Below are 14021 nucleotides of genomic sequence, written 5' to 3'. Positions count from 1 at the left end.
CCCCAGAGCAAAAGGAAGGATTAAATAACCAGTTTACATCCCTTATAGCTGATTATTTTTAATAACTAGTAGAGCCTCTTCAAGGGTTACCATTAACTACTCTCATTCAGATCCAAATCACGTTATTTTTGTGCTACTGAACAGTGCTGAAAAGTATATTAATATTTTGTTCAATGCAGGTGTTCTAAGTGGTCCAACTAAGACTTCAGCAATGAAAAGATACCGTATTCCAAATTAGGTATTGGCGAGTTCACACTTCAGAACAAGAAATGTGAACAAAAAAAATACCTTGAAATGAACATTGGACAGATCTGTTTTATCTAACCAAAGTATGCACTAGCTTTAATATTAGCACTTGTGAATACACCTGAATCCTGCATACATTAACTCTTCTGAACTTCTCTAGTCCATTCAGAAATGTAATTTTTATGCATACAACTATACTCAGTGAAAATGTATCCTACCTTAATGAAAATCGTGCAAATATAAATTGGAAGTATTAAGAAATCCAGGAAGATCAGTGAAAGGTCAGTAGTTGACAACAATCACTACAAACTGTTTTAAAAGATAGCACAGCAAGTTCTGCAGTACTGGAATTGCCAAAATGAAAATTGCCTCCTATTCCTCCTTAATTATACATACATAGATACACCACTAATTCCTGGTAACTAGAATTGGATTATTCCAAAATGAATTGCAATAGAACCCCAAAATTAGACTTATATGAAAGAAACAGTACATTAGATTTTGGAACAGGCTTCCCATATTCACCATTAGAATTCCAAGCAATTTTAATTCCTCTGCATGATGACTACACAGTGACTTTATAACTGGTATGTTAGTGCTTGTCACTAGGATAGTAGTAGTAGATTAGGATGACGGAATTTTAGTCATGCTTATTCTGAGATAAGGAGCTTCAAGTTCTTTAGATATTTCCTACTCTTCTTGTGTTCCTTTTTAAATTTTGTTCCTATTTTCCTATATACATACTAACATAAAGCATGGTAAAGTTTAGTCCATCCTGATACTTCCAGCAGCTGCAAAAAGCAGCCACCATGGGAACAGCATAAAAAGAAGGTAAGAATCTGTACATGAGGATCTACAGGTTCTTAAAAAAGCTTAAAGAATCTTTATTGATTTAACATTTCTACAGAAGCAGTATCCCTGAAAGGATTCCAAGCGTAGAGCCACCCAAGTTTAACCTTGTAATTTAGGTCAATTTGAGCAATGAATTTTTGGTTTTGAACTAGTCCAACTTACAACACAATCGATCCAGCCCTTCGCACATTTTCCTACAAATACACAACGTCTTCACCAAAGTTTGCAGTGTGCCTGATGGTCCAAATCATAAAGAACCAACCAAAATAGTAACATAAGACCATCACAAGCTGTTCAAGCAATGCAGTCGATTTCAAAAGGAACTTTAAAGAAACAGTGACAACAGGGAAAAAAAAGAAAAAAAAAGTCTGATTTGGCCACTAAATCACCTAATACCTCAGTATGCCGCTCAATTTCATTTGTTTATTTTCACTTCAGGGGAATAACATCCAAAGTATTCCTTTAAATATAAGAAAAGTACACAGCACCTATGCATAGGACAATCCCCAACAAGAAATGGTAACGCAAAATAAAAAGTAGACTGAATGAATTTCTAGAACTTTATGTACTCTTAATTTTCAATGGCACTTTCTGCACATGCTGAGCAATACAGAGTGTATTTTTTCCCTTCTTCTTGAGAAAAACATTCTCTTTGGTAGTAAGCTGGTCAGTCTCAGGAAGGCTCACAAACTCAGAAAAAAGAAATATCTGAAACTTTTTTCTTTCTCCTAATCAAAGTATCAAGAGAAAGAGACTTATATTTTAACTGAACATGGTGAGTATATTTTTTTCTATGCCTATTAAGCCTTTTAGATCAAGAATGCAAAAAGAAAATGAATTGGGTTTTTTTATTTTGATTATGAGGGAGAAGAAAAAAAACCAAAACTTTTTTTTCTTGAGAAATATGCATATCAAACACCTATAGCAAGGAAGTCTAGGAACATCTGTGCAGAAAGCATTATTTTAGAAGCACAGATCTTGAAGGAATTCATTCTGCACCTGCCCATTCTTGTGTGGACCTACAAAAACAGTTGCAACAGCATAAATATCTAAGGGAAAAAAAATGAATAGGAGCCAAGGCAATAATGCTGGGATAATTTTTTTTCTGTATACTGACAGCAATTTCCCAAGGGTGGGAAAGAAAGTGATCAGTAAATAAGATAAAGTTAAAATGTATTTAGCTATGCCTCACTTTGTTCACACAGCTTCACAAACGCCATAAAAATTTATCAAAGTAACAGTCCAGTGCTCAAGAAGTTTTTTTAGAATAGAATGCTTCAGCTGGAAGGAGCCTACAGTTACCATCCAGTCAAACGGCCCAACCACTTCAGGGCTGAGCAAAAGTTAAAATATGTTATTAAGGACATTGGCCAAATGCCTCTTAGAAACTGCCAGGCTTGGGGCGTCGACCTCTCCAGAAAGCCTGTTCCAACATTTGACCACCCCCTCAGTAAAGAAATGCTTCCTAAGGCCAAGTGTTTTGTCCAGTTTAATCTAAACCAAGTCACATGTGTAAATCAGATGCTTCAAGATTCACTGATCTAGTTAGCAGCGGTAGCTAACCAGAAACCCTCACAGCCTATGCTGCTTCCCACCATCTCTCACCCACCATGCGCTACGTGGATGTTGTACGCTAAAAAGTAGCATTTACTCACCTTGTACACATGTACTTTGCTTCAAATTTTACTTTATTTAGTTACCCATATCTGAACTTCCTTCTCTGTAAGTTTTTTTTTTAAGCCTTTGCTACACCAAACGGCTAAGCGTAAGTAAATCCAATTTCCCCTGTCGGAAATGACAGAATTCTGGTCTTGAAGAACAGACCACAATAACTACAGAACTGAGCAGTTTAAAATCTGTTTCTCTAGTCTCAGAATTTAAAAAAAAATTAAAATCTGTATTGACTGGAAAAAGACTTCCTTATACATTGCTTTCAACAGCTCTGAGATCTTTAATGATAAATATGGGGTTCACTTCAGATTAATTTGTCAAAATCTTGCTGGGTGCTATTCCTTCATGTTTCTCTTCCTCTTTAGATTAAATTTAAATGCATGCAAAGATTTCTTGGTTGTGAAATAAAGCACTCAGCAGAGTCTGTTGGCAAATACAGAAGTTGGTTACTCGTGCAAAATAATTTTTAGAAAATTTACATTTTCAGTACATCATATTTGTATTATATATTACAAGCAAACGCTACTTCTCACACTTATCAATCCAAGGGAAAAAGAATTGTCCCTAGTTCATTAAATAAATACATTTCCGTTTTCATCACTTACAGATGGGCCCACATCACTTTTTCATGGAAGATCCTGATAAAAAAAGGAGCACCCTAATCCCTTTTTAATGTGCCGAAGAGTACCATAGCGCTACTGATTGCAACATAACTCGATTCACCCAGCAGGCATTGCCCCTCAGCCTTAATGGTCTCACTGAACTTGCAAGGATCAGTCCTAAGATGATGTATGATCCAAAGAGTCCACTTGAGTGAAGAGTCCACTTGACCTACCTTCCGAGTAATTTCACAAAGTGTAGTGGCAGCTCAAGCAGTCCCCCTTCCACAGCTATTTACTCTCTCCTTCTCTATTCTGACAGAGCACAACAAAGCCAGCTATTAGCCTCCAGATCCATAGATTCAAAATGCCCTGGACCTACCAGCAGATCAGACAATCTCTCAGAGTTTCACCTTCTTGTCAAAATAACCGGTTCTCTTAGAATAGGCTCACAGGTGAGACAACGGTGACTCTACTGACTAACTGGCAATTAGGGTGACCTGTTCCTTTGTGCTCAAACCATCTCCAATCTTCGGGGCTCTAGAAGAACTGGAAAGAAAGCAAACATATTTCTGATGTGCAAGCTCAAGAAAACATACATAGTACTTCCTCATAACCTTTGGAGAAGTAATTCACTCTTCCTGTCCAACAGAAAACAAATAATTTTCAGCCTCATGGTAACTTTCATTGTCAAGCTAAGAGTATATTGACAGAAGTCATAATGGAAAAAAGAAAAGGAGAAGCAATGAGAAGGGTAAGATCAGCAGTGCTTCCATGAGTTTCAAGACAATCCACAGAAAGCCATCTCTGGCTAGATGCATGCAAATAATTTTAATATGAAACCTCTATTAAAACTGCTGATTCCTCCTGAGGGTTAAAAAAACCCCAAAGGAATTGCTAAGTTTATTTACTCTACCACAGCAATAGCTTTACAGGAATTCTGTTGAAACAGACTGGAAGTACTGGGTTATAAAAATACTCCTGTGCAGATGAAACAGACCTGAACATAATCTTAGACTATTCCAGTTTAAATTAAAAAAAAAAAAAAAAAAAAAAAAAAAAAAAAAAAAAAGGACCAATTAGAACCATCACAAACTGATGGAACTCTGCTTCAGTACCAACCCAATTTCTATTTGAAACCAACAGAATAAACCATCCATGTTTATGTCGTTAAGGCTGGGCAGGTAAACAGGCTCTGGCTCTGGGAAATGGCACTAAGGACTGCTGGTAGTTGAAAGAGCTTTTCCATCTAGTGTCAACTCACCACTTCTTTGCAGTTACTTTCACCCAGACTATCCAAATACATGGATATGCTGCCCTACTTGAGATCTGATTTCTTTAGGAATGTATAATAGAGTGTTTCATTAACGTATAACATATAAAACCTACAGATTGGTTTTGCAGTTTTTCTGAAACAACTCTTTAAAAGGTATACCCCAAAGAAGCAATTTTAAAAGGAAATATATACCATCAGTATGATATTCATCCTTTCTCTGCCAGTGAAGGATTTTTGGTGGGTGAGCCGCTGCTCAGATGGGCAGAGAAAAAAAAATGAGGAAAATAATACTACCACAGAAAGTCTTCATAAAAATACACAGTCATTGCACATTTCCTAGTACCTAGATATTTTCCTGCTGTTGCCAGGCTTCCCTGTATGCCACCTTTCTGAGGCCCAGGACAGGAGGCTTCAGCTGAGGGAGGGTGAGAAGAACCATGACGTTTACAGTGGTGGCAGAGCTGGAAGAGGTGGTCTCAGAGGGAGTATGATGTTGATGACTTCTTCCTCCCTACTTCAAGGACCCCCAGCTGAGTAAATATGCTCTGACTTCATTCATCTGCAATTCCATTCTACATCCACATTTACTGTCACCATATACAGATTGTATTACACCTGCTCGAGACCTGCTCTTTCATCACTTTTGGTTCTGCCCAGCTCCCAAACTGCACTTTTTTACCAACCACTGGTGACCTCTTTACAGCACTGGGGTCCCCAGGAAGGGGGACATCTCGAGTACCCTCTTTTCACCCTCCGCTGCCACACTCCCATCCTGCGCCCCCACTAGCAAAGCCTCTGCTATCACACCGTGAAGATGCACCTCTGCACATTCTGTGTGGGTCACAAATACATCATGATATATATAATAACTACTTGCTACTACTATCTGCTGAAAGAAATATGGTTATACCACACAATTATATAAGGACAAGCCAAAGCGAAACTAAAGTAAACACCGGGTAACTGGAAAAAAAATACCGAGTTTGGGTTTGCAGCTGAGTAACACTGAACAAAGCTCCGTGTAGGCAAAGGCATGTTCAGACAAAACCAGACAAGTCCTGAGACTTGAAAGGTTGCGTGAAACCTGAAGCCTGCGTGAGAACTGAAATGTTAAAGGTTAATGACTCAAAAATCGGATTTGCAAAAGCAACAGGTGCTTTGCTGAGGCCAGATTTGCATCCCCTAAACAAACAGGAGGAGAAGAATTTTGGGGGGCGTGGTGAAACTGCTAATCTTCCTAAGAACAGCCCAGGTGCAGAGGAGCTGCATTCACCCACCAGACCATGTCCACAACAAACCCACCTTTGCTTATCAACAATCTTCTTTGCTGAGCCAGATAAGGGCAAAGGCCAGTAAGAAGAAGATCCTGCAAGGTGTAATAATGCCTTTTATGATGCCAGTGTCCTCTCCTGATGAGACTCAGGTGTAAAACCACCCCCTGGGGGAGGTATCATGATATTCATACATAAGCCTGAAGGTATTAGTTCTTTGGGTAAGTCCCAACTGGCTCAACCTGTGCAGTCATGAGAAACAGTGGTCACATCTTAGAAAGGGCCACAAATCTTCAAAGACCCCCAAAGGACCCTCAGACTGTGCATGATACACAATATTTCACAGGGTAAAAATCCACTCCCAGGGGAGGAGGCACCTGGGCCTTCCCACCTGAACATATATTCATTAACCCACTGAATCTTTTGGGGGGGACTTCTCCACCCCCGACAGATAAAGACTGTGACTACAACTTTGATCAAGAGACATCGAAATTGCAACAATTGAGTCTCAGTGTTGGATCTGCAGGGTAGTGATGTATTTCCTCTCCTTCTGTACTCTTACCCTTTCTTTCTTTTACTTGTATGTTTTCCTAAGTGATATTTTTATATTTTTATATAACTATATTTCTATAAATAATAACCAAAGCAGATACGTACCTCCTTTCCAAAGTAACCAAAGTGCTCTGAAATAAACCTGCCATGTATATACACACTGGTCATTCAGTCTTACTTCACTTTAATCCACCCCAAGGGAGGTAGTAAGAACTTTCAGTTACCCCATCTCAGGCGTGTGTTAAAACAGCCTGTCCCTAGAGTGTGGAAAATCACTCTGTGAAAAGCCACTGTCCACAAAGGAGACAGAGGAGTCCTACAGCTTTATTCAAATAAAGGGAGAGAGTCCACTTGGCCATATGCCCGTCGAGTTTCTCTCTCAAGGTTGCAGAGGACCAGCCCCCTTTTATCCTAAAGTCCCAGCCGCGTGTTGTCCTCTTCCTTTCCCCAGTGGCTGCGCCACTAGGAAGGTTCAGCCTTCCCAAACCACCCACCACATTCCTCCCCCAAACATGTCATTTTCCTCCAGAGTTTAGAAATATGGGCTGTAAGGGTTCTGCAACAGACTTTGTGCTGACCCATTTGTCTATTACCCTTAAGTTCACGAGTCAAATTTCTGGGTTCTGTAGTTTGAGGTTGGAAGGCACTTTGCCATTTCAAAGACATCACCGCACGTTTCTCCTTAAGACACTCACCCATGGAATTGTTTGTTAAGACATCGGCGCCCATCTTTCCATCACTAGCAATCGCACAACAGAACTTACAGTGCAAATCATCTGCTTTGAGTTCTATTAGTCACATGGCTGCATGTTTAAATTTCAAACAATAGAGACATGCAGGTGAAAACTAACCTGTGCACTCTATAGTGTGTATATCTCCAGGACTATGGATACTGTAAACCATTTATATTTTTTCTCATCTGAAATCAGCTGGTTGTCTAGGCAGTTTCATTTCAGAGAAAAAAACACATAAAGTCAACATTCTGTTGCCAGCCACACATAACCACTGCATGGACTTTTAATCCAACCTAGAAACCCATACATAAAGAAAGCAGGAAACTAGATTTACAATCAAAATTAATTTTATATTCTGTATTTTGTACTATAGGGAGTTACAAACTCGAATAATTTGTTACAAATATCTTTTATCATTGTATCTTTCTGTGCCAGAGACTTCTAACAAATTATTAATATTTTTAAAAAATGCAGAAAGTAAGTATGATTGCTGGAGAGATATGATCTTGCCAGAAATCAATACACAGGACAACCAAAGATATAATTAAACATACTTTCAAGTATTGCAAACACTCAGAAGGGTCTGGTTAGGACTTTCAAACTGCCAAACAAAAATTCTGAAGTGGCACGGTTTTTTCTCTGTGCAAGAAACTTGAAATTGAATTATCTAAATGACTGAGAATAGAGTTGCTTAATTCCATTCAGCTCATTCATTAATGTTAATTTTCTGCAGATATTGTGAAGTGGCATAGGACTGACCCAAAACAGGCATGGGCAACCAACTATACTTCTGTTGAATTAACCATGACAAGGCATTTATGGTGCCTCTATGCACATAAAGCCTGTTGTGGGAACACAGGCAGTATAGAGTTTACCCAACATAAACCCAGACTGATAAAGACACACTACCTGATAGAACATAAAGCCTTTCAAAGCAGTATTATCATAACAAACGTCCTGAAGTAGCAAAGTGACCCTGCACTGTGTCAATATTTTACAATTCTACCATCTTTTTAATGACCACATCATCTTTGATACACTACTAGAAATCGTAAAATTATAAAAATATGGCTTCACTTTCCTATAGATAGTAAAAAAACACTCTCAAGAAGATGATTCTGATTGACAAATCCATAAATAAACATTAACATGAGATATTATCATTTTATTACTTTTATTAACATAAAAATAATTAACGTAAGACTGCAGAATAGCTGCAAAATTATCAGGTACTACAGGAAAAAAACCCTAGGCCTGTCCACACAGTAACCATGATAAACAGAAATCATTACTATACAGATCACAACAAAAACCCCAAAAACTTGAACCCGTTGAACTACACCAAACTTTGTATGGTCACACAGAGCACAAACTTCAAGGTATGTAACAACCACAATCTTGCAGCTCTCAGCATTAGATAAACTACTTCAGTCAACGCACAGCAACAGCACTAAGAGAGGGAAGATGGGAACAGAATCTGAAGTTTTTCCAAGACTTAACTAGATTGGAATCAGTGGAGAACATCAATAGAGGGAAAACGGGATGACAGGTACATGGCCTGAAGCTCACCTAAGACCACAAGCTTACACACAGCTGCTAAGAGAAGAGTCGTGTCAGACACACACCTACAACCAGCGCGCACTGCAAGCCCCTGGAGAGGAAGAGGAACCTTTGGGCTGGGAAACGCTAGTGAATAAAAGGATGGAGTGCACCTATCTCCACTGTTTCACACAGCCTGCAGGGACGAAGTCTTGGTCCTTCACAGGACAATTGTGCAAAATTATGCCAGGCAGCAACAAATAAAGATTGCATGGCAGGTGACAGTAACATTTTCATCAGACCACGAATGCACTTCCCCACATGTGATGAAGATGAAGGGAGAGAAAGGGTGCAGAGGGAGATGGATACTAAACAATTGATCCAGACAACAGTGGACAATTACCAACACCAGAAGATCTGCTGGGATAGACATGTAAGCTCTTCTGCGGTATTAGAGCTGACTCTTGAGTCAAAGACTTCTGCTTCCTGATAAACTACATCTTACAGAGTCAGAAAAGAATTGTGAAGATTTTATTTGATAGGCACTGAGTAGTAATAACTAGAATTAAATTAATTTCTTGCCTTTCTAACATTTTTAAAGTTACAGCTAATGTTGGCATACAAAAGCCATGGGGATGATATAAGAAGCTTTTAATCATAAAGAAATCCCAGAAAGAGCATTTCTGGATTTTACAATTTCCACAGAATTTCTCATGCCATGAGATGCATTTCTCCTAAAGGCTACCTGATGTGACCCTGAAGCTAAACCAGGATGGCTTGGAGAACATCAAGTAGTGCAGTGCCATCTGCATATTGCTGAATCTGGATACTTTAGCAACACTGAGAGTATGAGCATGCACGCAAATTGGGAAATACTGACACAGATACCACATGGAATAGAAAGCTAAAGGAACAGAAATGGTATCCTTACTGAATAAGACGGAAAGACAGAATAAAGGAGAGTCACAAATTTACTTTATGGCACAAAGAGTTTGCACTGCTTCGCCGACCACCAAGTTACACCACCTGTACAAACTGAAAAACTTCCCTCATGTCCTACAAGGAAAACAAGCAAAAACCCACAAAAAACAAACACTGTTGTCCCCTCCTCCCCCCAAAAACCCCACAAAACATCACCACAACAACAAAAAACCCCAAAGCCAAACAAAAAGAAAAACCCAAGAAAAAAATATCTAGGAATAAATAATAGTTATCAACAACTGTTGATGTAATTTAGTGACCACACTGGTCCTACGACTCTTCAGGTATCAAGGAAAAAAAATCGTCATGATCCAAACTGTTGTAAAAAGCATTTCTCTCCAGGTATTAAGGAATACACAACTGCTAATTATTAAAGAATTTTCAGCATTCTCTCAATTTTGCAGTTTGCTCTTGCAGTCTTTCACAATTTCATTTAACACCACATTTCACAAGCTTTAGCCAATGAATGTGTTTACAGATGAATCACAAACGTGTTAACCATTAATCTCTGCCCTAGTGTCACTCATTTTACACTCTGCTTTGAAGCATGATTTTGTAATCAAAAATTTTCATCCAGCACATACAGAACAAAGGAATCTCCATGGAAATTCCCATCCTTCTACACTTGACATCAAGCCAAATGAAAGTTTTAACAAAACTGACATGGCTTTTCATGACATCCACAGATAAACTGCCACTGTAAACTATATACTGAAATATACTGAAATTAGTTACAAGTAAGGTAAGAACCGATTGACTATGTTCTATACCTGCATTTCTTTGTAACTATCTGATGGATTCTTAAACATGGCAGGTATATACAAATGATACCTGGAATTAAAGGAACTCCCATAAGTCATATTAAGAATTGGGTCAAATTCAGCATAAATGCTCTGACATCTGCAACAGGCTATTTGAAGAACTTTAATACTAAAGGTCCTGGATTGATTTTACACACTGCAAAACACCCTTCCCCGGACAAATAGCTGGTGTTTGTGAACTTTGCAGAGACAGCCAGCAAGTAAAACGGGGTGTTTATATGTCAGCCTGGTGACTGTTTCAGCATTACAGATTCAATCTTACCCTATTTCTCACTGCTTCAGCCTTCTTTTGAAATCTACACTTAATAAAACATCAAATCATACTTTATTTACTAAGGAAAGAGAGGGAATGATCGGACAATTTAAGTTTAGAGCACTGCCGCTCTGTCCTGGTAGTAGTACTGGCAAACAGCAACAGCTCTGTGGAGCTACATTATAAAATGAAGCAACGGTTTGTAGAAGAAACTCTGTCTCATTTCCCATCAGGAAACACACTCATAGTTCAAATTTTCCGCTAGAAGCTGCCAACTCTGCTGGTGAGAGGCGTCACTGCTTTGCAACTACTACGAAATACTTAAGGAAGTCGCAGAATGTGAACGAAGACATGGATAAAAAAGCGCACAAATGAAAGTATTTTTCAGACCTCTAATGAGAAAATCTCTGCATTACGGGATGAAACAGGATTTTTGAAATACCGATAAACAACCGTCGACGGAACAAAACCACGGACAATACATCTGGTGTCATGGGTCGGCATTCCCTCAATTTCTCGGCGGCAGCGTTACGACGAAACATGACGAGGCGACACAACAAGCCCCTACTCCTAAGTTTTAAAGAGAGCCTTGAAGAACCCACGATAGGATTACTCCGGACGGAAGGTCTCAGTCCCCACCACGGCACTTGGGACAGCTCCAGAAGTTAAACGCGCCCTGCGCGCTCACCGACGCGACTGGCGCTCCCCGGCAGCGGCGCGGGCAGGATGCGGGGCGGCGGCAGCCGCTGCCCGTCTCGGCACAACCCGCAGCCGCCGCGGGAGCCGGCGCTTCGCCCCCCGGGTCCGCCGGCAGCACCCTGCGGCGGACACGCCCGGTGCGCGGCCAGCGGGCTGCAGCGGGCTGGCAGCCGGCCCCGGGCTGCGCCCGGCTCTGCCCGAGGATGCACCGGCAGCTCCCCGCGCCGGGCGCGCTCCGAGGGCAGGAGCGAGCGAGCCTCGCACGGCGCCGGGCATGCGGAGGGCGTCCCCAGCTGCCCTTCTCCTCCCCGCTCCGCTGACAAGCCCGGGACGAGGAGCCCCCGCCCGTCCGCCCCCTCCGACGCCGCGGGGAGAGCGGGTGGCGCGGCCGCGGGCCGCCGCCGTACCTGCAGGACACGGAGAGCTCCACCTTGGTGGCCGGGATGCTGGAGCTGAGTACGTTAAAATCCCCCACGGACGCCATCTTCGGAAGCCCACCGCTCCTGCCCGGCTCCCGCCGCCCCGCCGGCTTCTCCAGCCCGAACATGGGACAGAGCGGCGCGGGCGGGAACGAGGAAGGGAGGGAGGAGGCGGCGCCTATTGGCCTCGCAGCGCGACGCCGCTGCCGCCCGCGGCGCGGAGCGCGGCGAGCGCGGAGCCCCGGTCCGCGCCCGCGGGATGCGCCCGCCGGCTGGAGCGGCGAGGGGCAGCGGGGCGTGACGTCACCGCCAGCGGGAGCCGCGCGTGCCCGCCCCGGGCGCGGGGAGCCCGGCGGCCCGAGCGAGGGGACGCGCGGAGCCCTCGGGGGAAATGCGGCACCGGAGCCGTCGTGACCCCACAGCGTTCGGGGCGGGGAAGTGCCCCGGTGGGGGCGTGCCCAGGGTGCGGTCCCGAGCGATTTCGCTCCCGCGCTTCCCCCGTCTCTTCCTCCCTGCCCCCTGCACGGAAACTCCCGCTCTGTCCCGTCCCGCAGGCTGTCCGGGGAATCTCCTCCTTACGCGTTAGCGAATGAGGAACTTCCCCGGCAGCTCCCCCTTTGCTCTTGCACGGAAACTCCCCTCCGTTCTGTCCCGTTCCGCAGGCTGTGCGGAGAATCCCCTCGTTCCGCGTTAGTGCGAGCGCGGATCCCCGCGCCCCGAGCAACCGCGGCGGCGGCTGGGGGCAGCGCGTGTGGGCCAAACTTCCAGGCCCGGCGCGGGGTAGTTCTCCCGGGGCGCCAGCACCAGAGCCCCGGGCGCCGAAGGCGGGGGGTTAGCGGGGCGCGGGGCCGGGCCGGGGCCGCCAGGGGGCGCGGCGGAGCGGGGCCGGAGGGGGCTCCCGGGGCGGGCGCCGGTAGGCGGGGAGGCCTGGGTGGTAAGTGCCCTCGGAAAGCCAACAGGCATTCCAATGGCCAGGGAGTCGCGGGAAAAGAGGTGAATTTACATTGGTTACTGCGGGCACTGACACACTGAAAAACGGGGCTTTTGCTCTCTCACGTGCGCAAACCCATTCCTTTCCCCCCCCCCAAGATCACCAATTCAGTTGCCGTGAATCTGTTCATAGTAATTCACAATAATGACAACAGCTCCATCATCTTCTATGTAATGTGTTTCATTTGTATCCATTATTATGGTATCTAAGTAGTATCCAATACTTATTTCTCATCACAGCAGTTTGAAGAGAGATGGAAGTGCTACCATTCCCATGTCACAGGGGGGAAGTTAAGGAACAGGCAAATTAAATGCCGTGTCTGTAGCTGCACAATATGTAGGGCAGGTCAAAGATATCAGCCTAAAATCCTGTACTAAATTTCTCTACTCCTCTGTCTGATAATAGTTTTACATATAGCAATAAGGTAAGTTTAATGTGTTTATTTGTTAAAAAACATAATTCCAAAGCCATGAACATTATCAATATACATTAATTTTTAATTTCATTTCTATATTCTTGTTGCTGTAATTCAAGTTCAATGCTTGATCTCAGGTAGTACATCACAATAATGGTGAGAGAACCTGAATGTCAACACCTGGTTAGCTCACAGCAAACAGAAAGAACAGCAGTGGGAATGCAGAAGTCAGTAACATGTTCTTATGTACAGGAGATTTACTCCCTTTGCACAGCACACATCTGAAGCATAACTCCAATGGCAGAAACTCAAGGAAGATATCACAGATATTTTATTCAGAAACTTCTGACCACATCCCAGTTCTAATCTTCTGGCTCTTTGTTTTCAGGAGGTTATCACCTGAAGTCTCATTTCTTTATTTTCATTCTCTTGTCCAGAACAATTTATTAAGCACGGAGCAATTTCTCATCAGATATCTCTAAAGTACTTCCTCTTAAACCAATCTATCTATAAAGTTCTCAGTAGAGCCAAGAAACCACGTACCTTCACAAGTATTCTAGGTGTGTCTGCAGGCAACCAAACCAGTAAGCCTGTAGCTGAAATTGCTTAAAAAAGCCAAACCACAAAACCCAAACAAAAAAACAAGAAGGAATTTAGTTCACTACTGTCTTTTTCTGTACAGTAGTGTGAAGGGATAGGTGA

General features: G+C 42.8%; 1 protein-coding gene across 1 annotated transcript in view; it reads right to left on the bottom strand.

Moving 5' to 3' along the window:
* The window catches only part of CPNE8 (copine 8), a 73165-nt gene extending 61085 nt beyond the window's left edge, over nt 1–12080 (bottom strand). Inside the window, exon 1 of the mRNA XM_040062979.2 lies at nt 11902–12080. Coding sequence (XP_039918913.1) covers nt 11902–12041 — 140 coding nt within the window. The 5' untranslated portion in view covers nt 12042–12080. The remainder of the gene's footprint in view (nt 1–11901) is intronic.
* Nucleotides 12081–14021: the final 1941 nt, after the last annotated feature.

Source organism: Hirundo rustica, chromosome 4 (genome assembly GCF_015227805.2).
Source record: "Hirundo rustica isolate bHirRus1 chromosome 4, bHirRus1.pri.v3, whole genome shotgun sequence".
Taxonomy (NCBI): Eukaryota; Metazoa; Chordata; class Aves; order Passeriformes; family Hirundinidae; genus Hirundo; species Hirundo rustica.
Note: the sequence above shows the minus strand (reverse complement) of the source record. Positions and strands in the feature narration are given on the sequence as shown.